At 38.5% G+C, this 22,796-nt stretch overlaps 2 protein-coding genes across 9 annotated transcripts in view; one reads left to right on the forward strand and one right to left on the reverse strand.

Annotated features, from left to right (window-relative positions):
- Nucleotides 1-8,847, forward strand: part of TTN (titin) — a 238,711-nt gene extending 229,864 nt beyond the window's left edge. Inside the window, exons 255-258 of the mRNA XM_055719331.1 lie at nt 61-6,008; nt 6,095-6,248; nt 7,149-7,442; nt 7,564-8,847. Of these exons, the coding sequence (XP_055575306.1) occupies nt 61-6,008; nt 6,095-6,248; nt 7,149-7,442; nt 7,564-7,862 (6,695 nt within the window). The 3' untranslated portion in view covers nt 7,863-8,847. The remainder of the gene's footprint in view (nt 1-60; nt 6,009-6,094; nt 6,249-7,148; nt 7,443-7,563) is intronic.
- The window catches only part of PLEKHA3 (pleckstrin homology domain containing A3), a 30,323-nt gene that overhangs the window by 3,960 nt on the left and 3,567 nt on the right, over nt 1-22,796 (reverse strand). For 3 of the 8 annotated variants that reach the window (XM_055719334.1, XM_014282966.3, XM_014282967.3), the window contains 7 exons: nt 22,204-22,320; nt 20,611-20,766; nt 19,803-19,939; nt 18,665-18,829; nt 17,797-17,840; nt 17,159-17,274; nt 13,628-15,496 (listed from right to left, as the gene is read on the reverse strand). In XM_055719334.1, coding sequence (XP_055575309.1) covers nt 15,369-15,496; nt 17,159-17,274; nt 17,797-17,840; nt 18,665-18,829; nt 19,803-19,939; nt 20,611-20,766; nt 22,204-22,320 — 863 coding nt within the window. In that variant the 3' untranslated portion in view covers nt 13,628-15,368. Of the gene's footprint in view, nt 1-5,812; nt 5,977-7,537; nt 7,676-9,372; nt 9,456-12,214; nt 12,424-13,627; nt 15,497-17,158; nt 17,275-17,796; nt 17,841-18,664; nt 18,830-19,802; nt 19,940-20,610; nt 20,767-22,203; nt 22,321-22,796 lie in introns of those variants that run through there. The other 5 variants (XR_008733685.1, XR_003561586.2, XR_008733684.1 and 2 more) reach the window with 4 other exon arrangements.

The following is a 22,796-nucleotide window of genomic DNA, read 5'->3' on the forward strand; positions in this document are numbered from 1 at the left end:
TTGGTGCTGCTCTTATGTGCTTTTGGTCATGTGCTGTTGTTCTTCCTCTTTCTATTCCAGTTCCTGCAAAGATTCACTTGCCCAAAAACCTGGAAGGCATGGGAGCTGTTCATGCCCTCCGAGGGGAAGTAGTGAGCATCAAGATTCCATTCAGTGGCAAGCCTCATCCTGTCATCACATGGCAGAAGGGACAGGACCTCATTGATACTAATGGACACTACCAAGTCATTGTTACACGATCATTCACATCCCTTGTTTTCCCAAACGGTGTTGACAGAAAAGATGCAGGGTTTTACGTTGTTTGTGCCAAAAACAGATTTGGAATCGATCAAAAAACAGTTGAATTAGATGTGGCTGATGTGCCTGATCCACCAAGAGGGCTGAAGGTAACTGACATTTCAAGGGATTCAGTCAACTTAACCTGGAATGAACCAGCTACCGATGGAGGAAGCAGAATCATAAACTACATTATTGAGAAACGTGCTACAACAGCAGAGCGATGGATTCGTGTTGCACAAGCTCGCGATACACGATACACAGTGGTGAACCTATTTGGCAAGACCACCTACCAGTTCCGTGTAATTGCAGAAAACAAGTTTGGCCAAAGCCAGCCTTCTGAACCTACTGATCCAATTATAACAAAGGAAGATAAGACCAGAGTAATGAACTATGATGAAGAAGTAGATGAGACCAGAGAAGTCACCACAGTTAAAGCAGCTCACTATTCTACAAAGGAACTCTATGACAAATACATGATTGCAGAAGAGCTTGGACGTGGGCAGTTTGGCATTGCACACCGCTGTGTTGAGGCAGTTTCGAAAAAGACTTACCTGGCCAAGTTTGTCAAAGTAAAGGGTGCTGACCAAGTTTTGGTAAAGAAAGAAATTTCCATTTTAAACATTGCTAGGCACCGAAACATCCTGTATCTTCATGAATCATTTGAGAGCCTAGAAGAATTGGTCATGATCTTTGAATTCATTTCTGGAGTTGACATCTTTGAAAGAATCAGCACACCTTCATTTGAACTTAATGAAAGAGAAATAGTAAGTTACGTACGCCAGGTCTGTGATGCACTAGAATTTTTACATCGCCACAGCATTGGACATTTTGATATTAAACCAGACAATATTATTTACTTCACGAGAAGAAGCTCTGTAGTTAAAATTGTTGAATTTGGTCAAGCCAGACAACTGAAGCCTGGAGATAGCTTTAGACTCCAGTTCACTTCTCCTGAATATTATGCACCTGAAGTACATCATCACGATTTAGTCAGCACAGCTACTGATATGTGGTCAGTTGGTGCTCTAACATATATACTTCTCAGTGGCATTAATCCCTTCATTGCTGAAACAAACCAACAAGTTATTGAAAATATTCTAAATGCTGAATACAACTTTGATGATGAAGCATTCAAAGACATAAGCATTGAGGCCATGGACTTCATTGATCGCCTGCTAGTTAAGGAAAGGAAAGCTCGGATGACAGCTGCTGAAGCACTTAACCATGTGTGGCTAAAACAGCAGACAGAAAAGACCAGCACTAAAGCCATCAAGACCTTGAGGCACAGGCGTTACTACCAAACTTTAGTAAAGAAGGAGTGGAACACAGTTGTGTCTGTAGCCCGCATTTCCTGTGGAGGTGCAATCAGATCTCAGAAGGGCATAACGGTGGCTAAAGTTAAAGTTGCACCAATAGACATTGGTCCCATTGCTGGGCAGATAAAGCATAACGTTACAGAAGAAGGAGGGCATGCCAAATATGTGTGTAGGATTGAAAACTATGATCAATCCACACAAGTCACATGGTACTTTGGTATGAGGCAATTAGAAAGCAATGAGAAATATGAAATCAAATACGAAGAAGGTGTGGCAACCATGTATGTCAAAGATGTTTCTAAATCTGATGATGGTACCTACAGATGCAAGGTAGTAAATGACTATGGTGAAGACAGCTCTTATGCAGAACTTTTTGTTAAAGGTGTGAGAGAAATTTCAGAGCACTACAGATGCAGGACTGTTAGGAAAGTGAAAAGACGGGTTGATGCTATGAGACTGTTGGAGCGTCCACCAGAATTTACTTTGCCTTTGTATAACCGCACTGCATACATTGGAGAAAATGTCAGGTTTGGAGTAACTATAACAGTTCACCCAGAACCTCGCTTAACATGGTTCAAATCAGGCCAGAAAATCAAACCTGGTGATGATGACAAGAAGTATGCTTTTGAATCAGACAAGGGTCTTTATCAACTTGTCATCAATAACGTCACTGAAGAGGATGATGCTGAATACAGTATTGTGGCACGCAATAAATATGGCGAAGACAGCTGCAAAGCTAAGCTGACTGTGATTCCGCATCCACCTCCAGCAGATGCCACGCTAAGGCCCATGTTTAAAAGACTGCTGGCAAATGCTGAATGTCAAGAAGGCCAAAGCGTCAGTTTTGAGATCAGGGTATCTGGTGTACCAAAACCAACGCTGAAATGGGAGAAAGATGGTCAACCTCTGTCCTTTGGTCCTAACTTTGATATAGTTCATGAAGGTTTAGATTATTATGCTTTGCATATCAGAGATACTTTACCAGAAGACAGTGGTTATTACAGAGTTACTGCTACAAACAGCGCTGGATCAACAAGCTGTCAGGCTTATCTAAAAGTTGAGCGTTTGAAATACGTCAAGCGTGAGTACAAGACTGAAGAAGAGCGGGAGAAGCACGTACAGAGGCAAATAGACAAGACCTTACGAATGGCAGAAATCCTTTCTGGGGTTGAAGCTGTTCCACTGACACAAACTGCACAAGAGGCTCTCAGAGAAGCTGCTATCTTATATAAACCAGCTGTTAGCACTAAGACTGTCAAAGGTGAATATGAAATTAAGAAAGAAGAAAAGAAAGAAGAAAGAAGACTTCGTATGCCATATGAGGTCCCAGAGCCTCGCAAACATGTGCGCACTACTCTTGAAGAAGACCAGAGTATTAAACACTTTGTCCCTCTGTCCGACATGAAGTGGTACAAGAGACTGCGAGACCAGTATGAAATGCCAGGAAAACTTGAGAGAACTGTTCAGAAACGCCAGAAGCGCATACGTCTTTCCAGGTGGGAGCAATTCTATGTGATGCCACTACCACGCATTTCTGATCAGTATAAGCCTAAATGGCGCATACCAAAGCTCACACAAGATGATCTTGAAACTGTGAGACCTGCACGTCGGCGTACCCCATCGCCAGACTATGAATACTACTATAGACCAAGAAGGCGATCACTTGGTGACTTGTCAGATGAGGAACTACTCCTGCCTATTGATGACTATTTAGCCATGAAGAGAACTGAAGAGGAAAGACTGCGCCTTGAAGAAGAGCTGGAGTTAGGCTTTTCCGCCTCCCCACCAAGCAGAAGCCCCCCACGCTTTGAACTGTCTGCCCTTCGGTATTCCGCTGCAGGAGCACAGGTCAGTTCAGAGGAAGAAAGGAAAAAAGAGCTGAGGTATTCAAGCTATCACATCCCCACTAAAGCTGACACCAGCGCACGCTATGCTGAGCTTCGTCAGCGCCACGACAGGGCTGCCTACAGACCACCTAAACAAAAGCAAAGAATAATGGATGAAAGAGAGGATGAAGAATTGCTCCGTCCTGTTGGCACTGTTCAACGACTTTCTGAATACAGGAGTGAGCTTGAATATATGGCAGAGGAGGAAAAGAAGAGACTCAGGAGAAGGAGGGAAAGAGCAGTAACTGAGATCACATCAGAAGAAGAAGAAGAAATAGAAATGGTGCAACAGGTTCACAGGGAATTTTCACCTCCCTCTAGATTACTAAGAAGAAGAAGATCTCTTTCTCCAACTTACATTGAGTTGATGCGTCCTGTATCTGAATTAATTCGACCTCGCTCACGGCCTCCTGAAGAAAGTGAGAGAAGATCCCCAACACCAGAGAGAACTCGACCACGCTCACCTAGCCCAGTTTCTAGTGAAAGATCGCTCTCTCGGTTTGAGAGGATGGCAAGATTTGATATATTTTCTAGATATGAGTCCATGAAATCTGCTTTGAAAACTCAGAAAACTATGGAAAGGCAATACGAAGTTCTGACTCAGCAGCCTTTCACCCTTGACCACGCTCCTCGCATTACCCTGAGAATGCGCTCACACCGGGTACCATGTGGCCATAATACCAGGTTCATTCTAAATGTCCAGTCAAAACCAACTGCTGAAGTGAAGTGGTACCATAACGGTATTGAGCTCCAGGAGAGCCGTAAGATACATTTTACTAACACCAGCGGTGTACTAACGCTGGAGATACTCGACTGCCACATTGATGACAGTGGAACATACAGAGCTGTATGCACAAACTACAAAGGTGAATGCTCTGATTATGCAACACTAGATGTTACTGGAGGAGATTACACTACATACTCTTCCCAGCGGAGAGATGAAGAAGTACCAAGGCCAATTCTACCTGACTTGACAAAAACAGAGGCATACGCATTCTCCTCATTTAAGAAAGCATCTGCCACAGAAGCAAGTTCCTCGGTGAGAGAGGTCAAATCAGAAATGTCAGCAACAAGAGAATCACTGTTATCATATGAACACTATGCTGCTTCTGAAGAAAAAATCACTGCAGCTGAAGAAAAATCATTGGAAGAAAGGACTGTACACAAGGCATTTAAAAGCACTCTACCAGCAACCATCCTTACAAAGCCACGGTCAATCACCGTTTCTGAAGGGGAGACTGCAAGATTCTCCTGTGATGTTGATGGTGAACCAGCACCAATGATAACATGGTTCCACGCAGGTCAACCCATTGTTTCTTCGAGGCGCTTCCAAGTAACACGAACACAGTACAAGTCTACCTTTGAAATTTCTATGGTCCAGATGTCAGATGAAGGAAGTTACACTGTTGTGGTAGAAAACTCTGAAGGAAGACAGGAAGCACATTTTACTTTGACCATTCAAAGAACAAAAATTCCAGAAAAAACAATTACATCACCTCAAACAATCAAATCTCCTGAGCCTCGTGTAAAGTCGCCAGAACCAGTTAAGTCTCCTAAACGAGTGAAATCTCCTGAACCCATCAGTGGTCCCCCAAAAGCAAAGTCACCACCTGGAGACAAAACAGCACCAGCAGAGAAAGTAAAATTACCAGCTGCTTCTCCACCAAAGATAAAACAGCATCTGAAAGCAGAAGCTCTTGGAGATACGGTAAAGTTATCCTGTGCAGTTGAAAGCAGTGTTTTAAGTGTCAGAGAAGTGGCTTGGTATAAGGATGGCAAAAAACTGAAAGAAAACCATCGTTTCAAGCTTCATTATGCAGCAGATGGCACCTATGAGCTCAAAATCCATGATCTTGTGGAATCTGATAAAGGAGAATACACCTGTGAAGTTATTGGGGAAGGAGGCGTTTCAAAAACTAACTTCCAGTTTACTGGCCAAGTATTTAAAAATATACATTCCCAGGTAAGAGGTGTGTCTGAAAGTCATAAATCAGTTCGGAAAGAAGATGAGGTGCTTACAGTTGCTGCTCAGAAGAAATCAGCAGGGGCAACTGAAGAAAAAGCAGCAGTTCAAGAAGTCATTAAAAAGTCAGTTGCTACTGAAGATGTGAAACAATTGAAAGCAGAAATTAAAGCTTCTTCAACTAAAATGACAGTGTCCGAAGGGCAGAAAGTGACGTTGAAAGCCAACATTCCTGGTGCCTCTGAAGTAAAATGGGTGCTGAATGGAATGGAGCTGAGAAATTCAGATGATTACAGATATGGTGTTTCTGGAAGTGATCACACACTAACTATCAAAAAGGCCAGTAATAAAGATGAAGGTATACTTACCTGTGAGGGTAAAACTGATGAAGGCATTATTAAATGCCAGTATGTTCTGACCTTTTCTAAAGAGCGCTCCAACGAACCAGCATTTATCACACAGCCTAAGTCTCAAAACGTCAATGAAGGACAAGATGTATTGTTCACCTGTGAAGTTGCTGGGGATCCTTCTCCTGAAATTGAGTGGTTTAAGAATAATCAACCTGTAAGTATTTATTTAATATATTTATTTGAAAAAATAGAATTATTCATAAAACTGATCTTAATTAAACATTTTTTTCCCCTCCTCAGATTGCTGTTTCATCGCACATCAGAGTAACACGCTCTAAAAACATATATTCTCTTGAGATTCGAAATGCAGCAGTGAATGACACCGGAAAATATACAGTCAAAGCAAAAAACTACCATGGGCAGTGCTCTGCTACAGCATCTTTGACTGTACTCCGTAAGTTTGTTCTCAGAGTCTTGGGTTCAGACTAATCACAACTTCTTGCTGTAGTGTGTCTACTAAAGTGACTTAAGAGAAAAGCTACTGGTAATGTTGATTTAAGTATTTTAACAAGTTCCTATTTCTTTTGTATGTTATATATACAGTACTAAAACAGCATTAGAAATCTTTATAACACCCACCGCGGAGCACACAGATGCTGTTTTACTTCAATAGATGCATGTTAACAGAAGGCTATGAGCATTCCTTCTAGGATGACTGCATTAAGACCTTGATGCTGGCAATTACTCCTCAATAACTAGCAGAATCTTTTCCAATAAAACACAGTTAATTTTTTTTATAGCAATTTAGCCATAGCTGAACTGGGTTTAATATTTTATTGGCTGTACTATTTCCCAGTTCCTAGCATCAAGGGGTTGCTATGATTTGCTGGTACGACTGTGCTTAGGTTTAAAAGAAAGCTGCAGTGATTGAGCTTTTCTGTTGCCTTTTATAGCTACAGAACAATGCAGTGAAATACAGACCTTCCTATACCATGCTTGTAAGACTTGAAAATGTTTCAAAACTTCTACAGTGTCTAATTCTAGTAATGGTTCTAATGGGAAATGCTGTGGGATGACCTGTTTCTTCTTAAGTATGCTTTCCCTTCAAGCTCATACATACTAATAACAGTTTCATTTAAAAATTACTGTTTGTGATTTGGACATCTTGAATCAAATGTAACCAAAATAATGTTTACAAAAAAAAATTGTAAACAATTTTATACTCCACTGCAGCTTTCCATTGAAAGCAAACTATGCTGTCTCTTCATTTCTGTAAAATTAACCATACAGAACTGCATGATTTTGTTAATGTGACGTTATCGGTTTTTCCTTCTATGTTTGCAATGCTCCTCAGCTCTAATTGAAGAACCTCCAAAAGAGGTAGTATTGAAGACAAGTGGCGACGCAAGCATGCACGGAAGTTTTTCTTCCCAGTCCTTTCAAATGGCTTCTTCTAAACAAGAGGCTTCATTCAGCAGTTTCAGCAGTAGCAGCATGACTGAAATGAAATTTGCAAGCATGTCTGCCAAAAGCATGTCCTCCATGCAAGAATCCTTTGTAGAGATGAGCTCCAGCAGTATTATGGGGAAATCTAGTATGGCTCAACTGGAGAGTTCAACTAGTAAAATGCTTAAATCGGGTCTGAGAGGTGAGCAATACAATTACTGGTAGAGTTAATGCTTCAGATATCCTGAAGTAGTCCTCAGAGCAAACCTGCTGCATGGCTTAGTGGAAACAGACTAACTTGGTATTTTTTCTGTTTTGTAAAGGAGTACCTCCCAAAATTGAAGCTCTCCCCTCCGATATCAGCATTGATGAAGGAAAAGTTCTCACACTATCTTGTGCCTTTTCTGGTGAACCTGCTCCTGAAATAACATGGTACTGCAGAGGGAGAAAAATTACCAGTCAGGACCAGCAAGGCAGATTCCACATTGAAACCAGTGAAGATCTAACCACCCTGATCATCATGGATGTCCAGAAGAATGACGGTGGACTTTATACCCTAAATTTAGGAAATGAATTTGGTACAGATTCTGCCACTGTGAATATTAATATTCGATCAATTTAGAGAGCTTAAGCTGTATTATTTACACTTGTCTTTTTACAAGTGATTCATATATGGACTGAAATATCTGATCTGTAAATATAAAAAAAAAAAAATATTTTTGTACCTACCTGAATGAGACAAAGTCCAAAGCTATACATTATGACTTATAGTCATTATTGGCCTTAAGAATTTTGAACACTTTTTTCACTGACATGTACATACTGTATATAGCCGAAGTTAACGGTTATAAAGTTTTGTACCATTTATTTTATGACATTTTGAAACGTAACTTTTGGAACTAACAGTTGGTAGGAGAAAGTTTCTTAGCAAATGACTACCCTGCTCAACATTTAACTAATTTTTGCGCCTCAACTCATTGTTGATGTCTAAGAATGCCTCAACAGGTAGAGAGGCTCCCTGTTGAAGATTACCTACACCTAAGAGATGATACTGTGCATAGTATTTCATACATGCACGAATATTTATGTTGAATCAGAAATGTAAGGCATTGGTGATGTTTGCAATTACCCTCCTGTAAGCATTGCTTTAATGTTTTACATTGATCTGATTATGTCATAACTTCCATACCTGACTGACAACTTTTGGACAAGGTGCAAGCGGCCAGCACTTTGTTCACCCACTGCCTGTGTACTGTTTCTGACATATTGACTGCCTGAATAGCTTTAAAAAAGTAACATCACCTGGCCATCCCCTTAATCAACAAGGCTATTTAGGTACTCAAGTGCAGCAGCAGTACCTCCTCTTGGAGGTTCGTAGGGTGCAGTGATTGAGTTTGTGTGGTAGTATTAGATATCCAGTAGTCACTTCTGGGCAACTAAGCAATGAACCGCAGTTTGAAAACAAACTGTTGTTACAACATCAAATACCGCCCTGCACTTCAATTCGCTTTAGTTCTCCTAATGTAGTAATAAATCTTGTTAGCTGTTGAACCTCCTTGAGATAGAATTGTTCATTTGAAATAAAGCATGCTTTCTGCACCATAAAACCTGACTCCTTTTATTTATTTATTACACTCTGTTTTTACAGCTCCTGTACTACACTACAGAAAAAGCTACTGAAAGAAAAGACTAGGTAGAAATGCAGTTCTCCAGTGTAAGTCAGGTAGTTGTTGAAAATCCAGCCATCTATCAGAAACAGCCTGACCATCAGAAAAGTCTGCCTTAAAGACAAGACTGAAAAAAAAAAATATCATTATAGGTTCTTCATCGACAAAGGATAAACTCTAGTAGCACATGCCTAAGCATTATGCAGTTACCATTCCTCTGGTAAGTGAATTTCCACTACACCTTATGTGGATAAATTGCTAATCTCTCTTCTTTATAGCTGGTCTCTGCTGCAAGGGGTTAAAACCTGCCTCCAGGAAACCCAGCTATCGCTTCCTTTTTTTGGCAGCTGCAACTGGTATAGACTGGTAGACCCTAACTGCCTGTACCTACAGGTTGTCTCCTCCCATAAGTGATTAAAGGCCCATGCCCCATCAGTTCCCCATCCCTCAAGTCAGCTGACATACCTATAGGAGCAAAGCCTGTCTTCACACTCTGGGGGCAGGGGGAAAACAGAAATCCCATGCAGGCAGGTCACAGTTTTGGTTACCTATGGAAAAAGAGTATCAAGGTCAAAGGAGCAACTCAGCTCCTAGATTTCACTCTGGTCAGGAGAAAAAGCTTGAGAACAAACATACTCAGCAATGAAACACTGCCTCAGGGGCTGTAAAATTCTCCCAAGTGGAGCAGGGGCCTTAGTTAGCAACACTACGTATCACTATGACTCCCAGCATACTACTACCACCATTACAAAAGAGTTTGTCAGAAGTAGTAAAGCAGGTAGCATATCTTTAAAAATCTATTCCCAAAAATATGTCTATAAAAAAAAAGTAGCCTACTATAATTTCCTACAAACCTCTATACTTACCAACCACTAGGTATCTAAATGATGCAGGAAAGCTAATAAATGGGGATGGAACAAGGACTAAAGTAAAAATAAGGATTTCAGAAGAGCAAAGGTTTGGGTCCGGACAAGATCCAGACTTTTTCCAGTGACAGATCCAGGAACATTTAGAAAAAAAATCATAAAGATGAAAGACTCAAGGGTGTGTGGTATTTCTTCCTTAGGGAGGAAAGTAAAAAAGAATAATTAACATGAGGTAAAAAATTATTTCACTATTTAAAGTACTCAAAGATAAAACCAAAACCTCAAGAAAGCTTCTCATTCTAATTCCGGTAGATGTTAAAAAAAAAAAAAAAAAAACAAAACAAACCAAGAAACTCAATACAAGACAAACCCACATAGGTACAGTCTTGTTTAACCAACAACTAACACGTGTACACAGGCACATAATAAAAATAACACTAAAAATGTCTCAGCAGGAAGTTATATATAGTGACAGACAGCATCTGCAGATTTAAGCATGGACTGTTCTCCACAAATGCTACTGGAAACTCTGTCTCCATCACCTCTACTGAACATATTTACTTAAACAAGAGGTGTGGTAGTGCAAGTTCACTATGCCTGTACCTCTCTGGCCCAACTCTGCAAGTGCATCTAGCTTTAAATGGATGAGTTGAGTCACTCACATGCCTAAAAATAGGGTTTACAGTATTCACTGACTTTGCTGAAACACAGCTTTAATAGGTAAGTTTACACGCCAACCTGCTGAGCAGTGCTGTTTCACAGGACTGCTAAGTGCATGCCAATATAGAGTGACATCGACAAAGTCACAACCTAAAGCTTCAAAATTCAGTTTCACAGAACCCATTCCCTAAACAGTAACACTTCTCAAGACAACAGATTAAGCAGTCTCTGGATAGAAAATAAACATCAAATGAGCAGGGAACATTTAAAATTATTTGCTTATCATGTTCAAGTTGAATATTCAGATTTTTAAAAGTACAAGCTGATACTTTCTCTCTTTAAAGATAAAATCTATTGCACCATAGGACGAAGTTCAGAAAAATATCCTACCACCAACAGGTGTGTGACAGCATTTGGACCTCATGTTTCCTGGGTCCTGCTGCGTAAGGAAAAACTTTAACAAAGCTCTGTGAGCTGCTATATAAATTCTATTATAGGGCTATACATTCTCTTCTAACATTTTACATCTCACAGCTTGAGAAAAATAACTGTGATGGTGGACAGCTATGATAACACTGAGAGATTCATTTTACTGCTAACAGACGAGAAACCCTAGTTCTACCATTGCATTTCAATTCTTACCATTGTTTCCACTTTCAATGACTTTTCCCTTCAAGGGGAGAAAATTATATGAACAGAACACAAAAATCTCCATCTCTGATAAAACATCTCTAGTTGGGCTTTTTCCTTCCCTCTTTTTGAAGATGATACTGTTCTACAGCTTGGATTTAAAAAAAAAAAGAAAAAAATCAGAATACTTAATGTCTACTAAAGAAAAAAAAAAAGCATAACAGTCAAAAATAAATCATTCAGTCATTCCCCACACTGGAACATGCCACAGTACTAATAGCAGCAGTACAAAGGCGAAAGGATGACAGAAAAAACAAGGTACTCTGACATGTCAGAAAATGACAGTCAGTGCATAGAAAAGTAAGAGTCAGATTCACGTACAGTAATTACAACCTGCTTCTGCAACTGTCACCCAGACTTCGCAGAAAATGCCTAGGCAGCCTGCAGAGTGCATTGAGAAAGGGAAGACACAGAAGCAGCCAAAGCAGTATTTATCACAAGAGTATATAAAACACTGGAAAAAGGAGGAAACGCTCTTTGAATCCTGTCCCTCAACAGGATTTAAAGTATTGACTTTGACATCTATAACTGAAAATCTTGGAGATGCCTGTTTACCTGCCCCTTTGAAAAAGCTGAAGGAAGCCTGCCTTTTCCCCCCGCCCCCAACACATCCATAAGATACAGTTGTGCTCTCATGTTTAGCCTTCTCTCCTCTACATGTGCTGGTTAGAACAGTCAGGGTATGGCTATGGGTATACATGCACCTGCCAAACGTTCTCGATTGTTCATCAAGACTTAACTAATATCAAAATAGTAAACAAAACACCTAAATAGCACCTTCTAATCACTACTGTCCATACACAATGGGAAATGCAGAGGTAAAGCACTTCTTTTAGAATGTTTTGAAGTACAGGCCATTAGTCTATCAGCTTTCTCACATTAGCGTGTTGGACATCCTTTGCAAAGCCAGTGAAGCAGTGGTCCCCCCACTGAACAGGCAGGGGACTGCCTAGCTTCCAAATCTTAGTTCACTGCTTAAGGTAGCTGCTAAGGGGCCGCCACGGCCTTCCAAGACAGCAGCACATTTCAGGATGTTTGTACACAGTTACAGTTACCTAGGGAAGCTTTACAAGTGAAATAAACATTCGTACCGTCCTTTGGTCCTCAGTGTTAAACAACTAGAGGTCTTCAGGATGGCAGCTGTGGATTTGGGCACCCAGGTTCTACATAAATCCCCTTCAAAGAGTAACTTTCTCTTCTAGATCTGGAATTCTTAGGTTCAGCCCTCAAAGCAGTCAAGAAACAGCTATAACAGGCAGGTTTCACGTTAAGTCTTTTAAAGCACGTTAATGAGGAACATCTAAAAAAAAAGTCAAATTCTCAGACACAGACGTTTACTTCATTCAGGTATTATAACTCTAAAAAGATAAACTTAGACCAGCAGGAACAACAGCTATGCAATACTTAAACTTGTGGTGGCATAGCAAGCAAAACTCAAGTTTATAGTTTGTGAAAATAACCCTAACACAAAGAGCTGTGATTTCAATTTTTAAATATTTTTTTTTTATGCAGAAGCAACCTCTGAAGTATTCCTAGCCCAAAGATTAATTTTCACAAGTTTAAAGCCCCTGAATGTTGTAATCTCAGTAATCTCTGACAAATCTCCAAATCAAGTGTTTGATTATTAATTCTTTATAGTACAAGCTAGTAAGCCATTTAAGCATGTTCCATTTCTAATTATCTGATGTCAAGAATGTCAAGAGAGTTCAGAGATACAACTCCATAATTAGACGTTACCATTTTTCACCCAAATATATGTAGTATGCTTGTATTCTTTAAGTGATAAATACTATTTTAAAAATTGAATTGGTTTAGAAGTACTAATTACACATTCTGTGTTGAGGTTCAGCTCCCACTCTCCACCAAAAAGAATAATGATGCAATTAGGCATTCCTGGTAAGCTATTCCCTGAATTGGAAAGGAAAAATCTAAGAGCATCCAGATTTCTTTAAGTCTTACTACACATGGATCACTGTGATTCAGCCAGCTAAGCATCATTTTCAGAAATGCCGCCTTAGCTCCAGATGCCAGAAGTATGACGGCATGTATTATAACAGAATCAGTGAAGATGGTACTTTAGGACTTCTGCCACAGTTTGGCACAGGTATATATAAAAAGTCCGATTTAACTTTACCAGGAACATGTTATGTACATACAAAGCCATCATTCCAGATTTAGTGACGTTTAGAAACCCAAAATGGTGCTGAAGTAATTATATGCAAACTCTGCGCCTGAATCTAATCATTACAACTTTTGACTGAACATTATAATCTATGTAGTGGTAAATCATTATTTACTACTATATGCACTGATAAGTCGCAGAGGTTTTTCTGCACAATGTGGAGTCCAAACTATCCCCTCTGTAGCAGCTGAAAGCCAGAAAAAGATACTTGTTAATGTGACATGTATTTAACACTGTACAAACCGGCAGAAACCTCAGTGACATTTCAAAAAGCAGATCTAAGACAGCATATAATCCAAGACACACTCATTGCAATTTGCAGTTTCTTGTCTGAACATCTTTTTTAATACTTGTTTTTACAATTGTTCTAAGTGTCATACAGAATACATTAAAGCAAACATTCAGGAAAAACAACGTACAAGCACATGTGTGGCTGATATGCATACGCAAATGCTAGCTGCATGAAAACTGACAGAACAGCACAAATGACAGGTCTGAGCTGGTATCCACAAATAACTTGACCTGTACAAACCATTCCACTCCATTTGACCCTTACTTAATGGCTTATAGACTGGTATTTTATATATGGGCAACAGCTCATATGTTTTTCCTCAACATTTGGACCTATTTTGATTTAGATAAATCAACAATCCAGAAACTTAAAAGGAAAACTTCCACTCCATTCACATCTGTCCTTTCCAGCCTGCTTCAAAAACACCAAATTATTCATATACACAAAAGGAAGACTAGTTAAACCAAATTAAAGAATATTTGATTATAAAAACAGATTTTGGTATGTGCTCGAATGCAAAAAACCCTGTACATTTATCTAGCAATTGTGTAAATCAAGAACATTAAATGGCTTGCTTAAAGTGCTCTACAGCTAAGACTTTATAGACCAAGTTTATCCCTAAATTAATACCCCAAAAATCTCCAAAAGCTTACAATGCTAACACTAACAACCTTATGGACCAAGGTGCTAGTAGGCACTGTTATACTATATCACTCATTAATTAAAGAGTCAAACTCCGATCTCACTTACACTTAATGCAAATTTACACTGATGTAACTGAGAGCAGAATCCATCTCCTGGTGTATGCCATTCTCAAATAATATAAAGGAGTTGCAAAAACAGAAGCTCCCTTTTGTATAAATATGTCATAAATAAAATATGTATAGATACAAATATTCATTACAACAGCAGCTTAATGGTCTAATATTTCAGCTCTTGCTTCTATAATACTTAGCTAAAAATGCTTCTTAAGTGAGCAGAGTAAATCTTTAACAGTGCTGCATTAGCTACTTGTGATGCTACACACCCCAGAAACAATTTATGCACATTTTGAAGCCTTTAGTAGATCTTTAGATCTTTAGTAGTGAAAGTAGGTAGAAATTTTTGATGCAAAAAAGAATAAATAAATAAAAACTATTAAATATCCAATGTTTGGTACAAATGCTTCATATTAAGTTATTTTTATACATTTGTTTAGAAAAATACACTAAATACTTCTACTTTCATTGGCTAAAAATAAGGACCGGATTATGTATATCCTTGTGTTTTTAAAGAAGGCAATGTCAATTACTGTCAAGCTGCTCGAGTAGACCCACTGGTGCCCATGCCCACAGCCCTTACACAGGCTAAAAAAAGCCACTGCAGGGCTAATCACAGCTCCTGGTGACAAATGACCACAAGGCCCATGGCACAAGGTGCATTTTCGCAAAAAAAATGAAACCTTTTTGCTGAAGTTTATAACCTGCAGGTTTACTAATGTATCAGTTATACCTTCACACTTTTTAAAAAGAGCTACATTTACAAATGTGGATGCTTATCTGTTAAGCCATCATTTGTTCCAAAAAAATGCACATTCAAACTATGAAATATTAGGAAAATACTCTCGCAAATAAACTATATAAAGATAAAATACACTTCAAAGATAGTTTTTATGTAATTCTATAAAGTGCAGAGAAATCCTTCTAAAAAGGGAAATGACTACTTCCTATAACAACAGTATAATTACAGCAGCTTTTGCATAGCATTATTTATAGAAAATTGAGTACTTTCTTCAGGAAGAAAAGGATGAAAGAGTCTCTTCCAGTTCAGATCTTTCATTTGATACTGATCTATTTTCTTCAGGAATGGTTGATGATACCAGATCTCCATTGACAGCACTTCTGGAACAGTGAGCAGATCCTACAAAGATATCAGTAAGTATTTAATTTTCAACCCCAAAAAAACTCACAGAGTCTGTCAGGGGTTTTTTTGCTATTTCCTATATATAAGCAACCATAAGCATAATTAGTCTGGACTTTTCCTGAAAAGATTTCAATGAATATCATGCCCAAGGAATGATGGATATGAAAAACGTTCATTCAGCTAGTATAAATCAAGTAATTATTTTTTAATACACAATGATTTTTACATTATAAAAGGACTGTAATCTGTGAGGTGCAGATATATTCTGTATAAGGAACATATCAACTTGTGTTTTCTTAAAAAAGACTGATGTATTGGTAAGCATTTAACTAAAACATTTTCCGTTATTAAAATGAAATGGATGACTTACTGCAACTTCGGTATGGCTAGGCTACCTGACAGGAAAGAGAAAGGACTAAGATAACTGGAAGGTATCAGAGGGAGCTTCTAACAGCGTAAGAAAACAAAAAAAACAGAGAAACTGAGCTAGAAACTAGAGCTATGTAGTAAGGAACAAAAAAAAGCCTGGTATTAGCAGAAAGACACAAGACAAACACTCTTCTGAGCAGTCCTGAAAGCAGTCGAGACTGGGCAACCAACACCAGAAAGTCCAGCTGGTAACAACAAAAGCCTTGCATAACAGCAGGTGAAATTGATGTGCACCCACATTAGCAATGGGACACAAAATAGGTTCTAACCTAATTCTGTGAGCTTGGGATACATGCCAGCATACCCTATGCTGCTGGCAGATGTGCAAGGTGAAAGAGGCGGTTACCCTGCAACATGCAAGCATCCGAGAAGCAAGGAGACAGTGCGGAGGTGTGAACACTTGCTTCATGGTAGATTGCAAAGCATTAGTACCTCTTTGTGCTCACATGGTTTCAGCAATGCGCAGGCCTCAGGGTTTTTTTTCAATCCAAGTGAGGCACCAGGCACTCCAAAAGGAAGAAAGACTAAGCCAGAACTAGTCAAGAAGAACTAGTCAAGTTAAAATCTCCCTGAGCAGAGTTAGGATGGAGTCAAAACGACAACAAGATTCAAAAGGAAAAGCCACAGAACTGGCTAACAATGCTATAGGCCCATCTGATCAGGAGGGAATAATATTCTGATCATGACATAACTTCATAGGTTTTTGGGTTGGTTTTATTTATCATGGCCAAGGTTGCACTCCTTCAGAACAGCTGTTCTCTACAAAAGGCAAGCAGCCACCAAAATGAACCATCTTTCCACAATGCACTGGGTAGAAATTACCCTCCACCACTCACAGGGGTCACAGAAAGGAGAATTTGTTTTGTGACTACAAGCAGGTGGCAAACAGTATTCCACACCACGTACCAGAACGTCATTTACGTAAGATTCTATTAATGCAAACATACCTTTTCTAGTTACGTCTCTATTTTATCTTGCCAGCAGTCCCACTGATATTGACACAGCTACTGCAGCTGCAAAATCCTTTTCAATGTGAATGAAAGCCAGCACAAGTCAGTCACAAACTACAAATGCTTTGAGTTATAATATAGGAATCTTAAAACCAAAACTTTGCGTAACTAGGAAAAGTTTTTTCCTCATGCTGGTATCAACACTGGAACAGCTGCTATAAAAAGAGTAATAAATTGTATAGAGAAATACAAATGAACACCACCCCTCTTCCAAACTTACTCTGAGAATCTTCAAATGGAGTATCACTGTAAAATTCTGTATCTGAGTATGTTCTTCTGCGCCACTGTGAAAATCGGTGAAGGGATGAAATTGGTTCTTTTACAGAATGATTATTCCTACAAAAGAAATGAGATCTATTAGTAAGCAAAATCTGTAACAACCCCCCCAAACTTAATATACTTTAGACTTAAAATAATTTCAGTGCTTAAACTGTTAGTATCGATGTTTTTCACTATACAAAACTAAAAACTTTATTTTCACAATTAGAAAGCCTGAAAATGGAAATAAAAATATAACACCATGTTTGCATCCAGAAGAAAATAAATTGAGAATCTGAAATACTGACTCAAAAAGAATGTTAACATTTCAAGCTCTGTGTCATGAACTTGCCAGAATAAGTAATTTGCATAGCTTCTAGTATGAAGAAAAGTTTATAGTGCATGAGAGACAGCAGCTGCATTATTTGCTACCAACGCTGATAATCTCCACCCCTAGTTTTCAAAATTGCATCAGCTTACGCTCTTTAACTTTTCTTCCCCAAGCAAACAATCCTTCTCACATTTTTATTTTAATGCTAGCAGGCTCAGGGAGTTTTTTTTGAGACATAAGAAAAAAAGCTTACTGAAATAGAAAATTACCTTTCTGAATAGCAAGGACCAGGGTGGCTAATGGAACGTTTCATCTAGGGAAAAAAAAAAAATCCAAACAACAAACCACACCAAAAATGTCACAACCTACTTATAAGAATAATATGCATGCCTAAATTAATTTTTACTTTATTTACAGTCTTTACAATACAGCACAAACTTTTCTTGTTTAATTAAAAGCAACCATTCTTAGTTAAAAATCTAATTTAACTATATGAAAACAGATGGACTGCCATCAACATTCGAAGTTTTAAAACATTCACACAGGAAGTAGTTTTCTACAACAAAATACTACCTAGTTTCTATGGAATTCACTCTCTTTTGCTCCAAAGTTATTCATACAGCCATTTTTAACTGCTAAGATATGCAGAAATATCAAGACATGTTTCCTCTACCAAATGCCAGCTTAAATTCTCCATCACCCACTAAAGTCAAATCCTGCCTCTTGATTCCTTGTGGTTCTCCTGATTATCACTGTCAAATCTCTATGCATATCCAAGAAAGTTATTAATTTATATCAATAATGATCGGCTTTGTAAGTAAACTGGTGATAGAGATGTAAAAAAAAAAGAAACAGTTGAACTGAGGAAAAGTTAAACCTCATTCATTTGCAAGTTACCTCATTACAGGGTCTTGATATGTAAAATAAAAGACTGATTCTGTAAAGGCTAGCAAACAAAGACTGGGAATGGAAAATTATTGATTTATATTTAGGACCAGTACGGATCATAACAGAGTCAAGATTTCAACTGCTGACATCATAGCACATAGCAATAGCATAGTCATCAGCCATTCTTTCCCCTCATTCAACCAACAATATGAGACTTAAGAAAAAAATAGTATTTCAAAATGTCTAAACCATTTGGACAGGTGATGGTGACACAGGAGAAACCAGGGGATCAGGGTGAGGCAGCTGGAACATTTCTGGCTTAAACTTGGCATTAGCAATCTTCACACATTCTTCAAGTGTTGTGATAAATGTATTGCATGTGGCGCTAAGCAAGGAAGAGGCTTCATGCATGTTCTGAAAATAAATGAAAGCACAAGCATAAGCAAGAAAAAAAAAATATTAAAAGATGCAAATACAACTCTCCCCACCACCACGCCCACACAATTTCCCTCATTACCAAAAAGAGCTTCCATTTCCCATTTTATTTAAGCAAATGTACATTTTCCAATGAGGATAATTTAAGCAAGTAACATGACAGCATGGTAACTTCTTTCTGGCATCTGAATTTGTTTAGGGTATCAGCCAACAATGCTGTAACTTTTTACTGCAAAGCTTGTGTGAGTGACTAACTAGTGTCAGAAGATCATTCAGTGAAACAAATGAATTGCAGCAGAATGCACCAACAGCTTTATCACTCCAGTGGAAGGAGCCTGCAGGTCAGTTTCACCTTGCTGTAAACAATTTGCTTTGTTGCAATACCATCAGCCCCTCGCTTTGCCCTATGGTGGACAACTATATTGTCCACACGCTGCTCAAGAGTGTAAAGTATGAAGCCATTCATAATTTCCAGTACTAATTTTCATTCGAAAGCAGAAATACTAGCATGATGTTACTTGTGCATATTCAGACAGACTTAGCTACACTGCAGGTTTCCAATACCTGTAACACCAGCTTTCACTGCTAACAAATCGGCAAACCCTCCTAACACAAGGACGAGAAGAATGGACAAACAAGATTGTTTCAACTACTTTGCCCATAACGGAGATGCAAAACATGACAAATTATTGCCCAACTCATACAGCAGCTCTTCTGGCCTTTTAACCAAATGACTCAATTGCTTCCTAATGCATGTTACAATTACATTTAAGTCATCCAGGTACTTTATGCACATATATTCAGTTAGTATTATACACACACAAGCACTCAAAAATTGACCTTAGGTTAAATCTCCCAACGTTAGGGAGATTAAAAAGCCATAAAATGTCAACAGAAATTTGAGGTCTGTTATATAATTAGGTTCTCCAATGGCATTCTAGAAGTACTGTACCTCAATGCTGGGAGAAGAGCGAGTCTCATCATGGTGAACAAATTCTTGTATTGTATGAACTTGCTGCATTAAAAGATCACAGTAGAGACGAAGTTCGGACATTTTGGTTTTAAGAGATTCACTGGTCTCACTTATTTCTATAAAAAATAAAGGAAGTATAAATTTATTGCATACAATGTAGGTACACATTTTAATTTTTAAGCACTTTCCCTTTTAATTTAGTTAGCAGTTCAAAAATTCGCTTAAACTTTCACTTAATTTTGAGGAAAATTGCATTCTACAATGAGTCAAGAACTGTACTTGAGGCAGGCAATAGTCTGTACCTTTGGATAACTGACACTAATTTAATGACCGTTAAGAAAGAGGCATATTACTACAAAAGATAAAGTTGAAATCTTTCTTAGCTGCAATGTAAGGTAGAAAAAGTTTAGTGGATGAAATTTACACCCACATGAGTGGCTGGAAATAGTTACATTAAGCCAGCCAAGAAAAATTATGGAAAACACAATAGTAATTATAAAGAATCAAACCAGCAGAAATGAAATGGCTTCACAACGGCTATGAATCGTATGTTTGTTCTTGTAACAACAAGCTGGTGGTATTTCAGCTATAGAAGAGGTCAATGGAGGCAACCTCTAATCCAAACATCAAGGGGGAATTTACCATATAGATGACTAGAAATAATTACAATTTATATTTAAAGACAATAATACTGACTTTCTCCCACAATATCTATACACTATCATTATCTGAAAACAAGCATTTGAAAAAGTGGTACGATTGTATATGCTTTAAGTAACACACATACCTTTTTCTTTTTTTGTTCTGGTATCTGCTAAACATGCTTTTGCACTCCCCAGTGCTACCAGCCACCTTTGCCTTTCAGCTGCATTAACTGCTTTCATATAGAAATGCTGTTCCCCTGGGATGATTAGCTCCATTCTTGTGTTGTCTGTTGCATGAACTTATGATAGAGAGGAAAAAAACAATTTTGAAAAAAAAACCCAAAAACAACCACACAAACAAAACCAACCTCAACTCAGTAACAACTATTTATTAAGTACTGATCAAAGTATTTTGAAATGTTTATTACAATCCCGTAATAATAATCACATTGTGATTTTGGGTTACTCAACCTGCTGCTCAGCCCTTCTCCTCAGCAGGCCTTCAAGACAACAGGTAGGAACACAAGATGCCGAACAGCAGCCAGACTCAAGTATAACGGGGTCCCCTTTCTGCATTAACAACACATGGCGTATGGATCTGTAGTAACTGTTGTATTCCAAACCTGGTCTAAACGTGGCAAACTGAAGAGGTCTGTGGCAAGGACAAGTTATTTATGGAGGAATAAGATAAGAACTGAAATAATCTCCCTTTCTAGACAAAATCTGGCTTCACAAAGTTGCAAAGTCAACCAAGAACCAACGTGGACTTTGTTTACAGTCTATTATTCTCAATACTACATCTTTAACTGAATACTCTGCTGAGTTTCATCTTATCAACTACAGCTCCTTCAGACCTACTCCCCAACAGCCATGGATGCAGGAAACTGTACCAAATCCAGACTTCAGCTACTATCTTGCCTTCACCAAAAGAACAAGATGACAAGCAAAATGAACAACTGGAATGGCCAAAAAGTGGATCCTCCACATCACTGATTTCATCTACATCAAGGAAACTAACAAATAGGAGATACCACAGGAAAAACACATGGTGGCCCATGTAAAATAAGAAGTCTCACTTTTTAATATGCAAGTACCCATATCACAAGCCCAGTCATCTGTGGGTGTCTGGAAAGAGGTCAAGCGTTGAGAGCCATGCAGAGTTAGACAATGCCTTGCTACTAGCCAAGAAGGCTGACCCACAAAGGCTGAACTCAGTCTGACACGAACAGTTCACTTACTAACTCTAATACACCCATCACCCAAACACAGGGGCATCTGCTAACAGTGACAAAAGTAAAAAATGACTCAGGAAAGCAAAAGGCTAAACATTTCTGGTTTATGAGAACCTCCACTTTTGGGTAACTGCTGCTGCTCCTCTGAAAAACTACCATTCATAATTCAGTCTCTTATCCCTGGTCCTAAGAGGGAAAAGCGGGAGAACTAAATAACTAGACAAGACAACTTCAAGAGTAAGCCACGTTGCACACAACTATTTAAAACAAAAATGAATATATTGTGGGTTCTAAATCTCAAAGCAGAGCTCTGTCAAAAACATTTTTTTCTTTGCCACCCACTTCATAATTCACATTCATTATTATTTGTGAAGCAGTCACACTGGACTATAGATAAACAAAAACAGAGGAGGAAAAACTTGTGATGCAAAATGTCTGTTGGGTGATCTTTTCTGTCTCCCTGACAGCTAAAATTTCCTCAAGCAGAAATCTATTAATTCTTACCTTTTATTTCACACACAGCCATCTTTATACTTCCTTTGCTGCCTTTGCAAACATCATCCTGTGAATCATAGTATGACAATATCCCATTGTCTAAAACAAACCACCGAGGCTGCCAACCTAGCAAGATCAAAAACACAAAAAGGAAAGTTTAGTCTAATTACAAAACTGCAAATCAAATTCAGCACATTGGCTGTTAAAAAACCTTTATTAAAAATGCAAACATTAAACTATTCTTGTAACACACAAGGAAGTAAACAATCTGCACAGCCTGAAGACCAGAGCCGCTCTATAACCAGGCTAACATTATATGGATACTTCACTCCCATTCTTTTTGGATGCAAGACCAGCAGTATTTCAGTTTCCACTATATTATGTTCTAGAGCAAAATTAAATTTTAATTTAGCCACCAAGCAGGTGCCTATTTTGAAGGCTAATAAATTACATACCTCTGAAGAACCATTCTCATTCAAGTATATTTTTCAGGTAGACTTTCTTAAGTTTGTAGGATCTTATTTGTAAATTATGAAGAAATGACTGATGTCACCAACTGCTACGCTACGGTCTCCTCTGCCTACTGTACTTCAGTGAAAACT

The sequence above is a fragment of the Falco cherrug genome, chromosome 8 (genome assembly GCF_023634085.1).
Source record: "Falco cherrug isolate bFalChe1 chromosome 8, bFalChe1.pri, whole genome shotgun sequence".
Lineage (NCBI taxonomy): Eukaryota > Metazoa > Chordata > Aves > Falconiformes > Falconidae > Falco > Falco cherrug.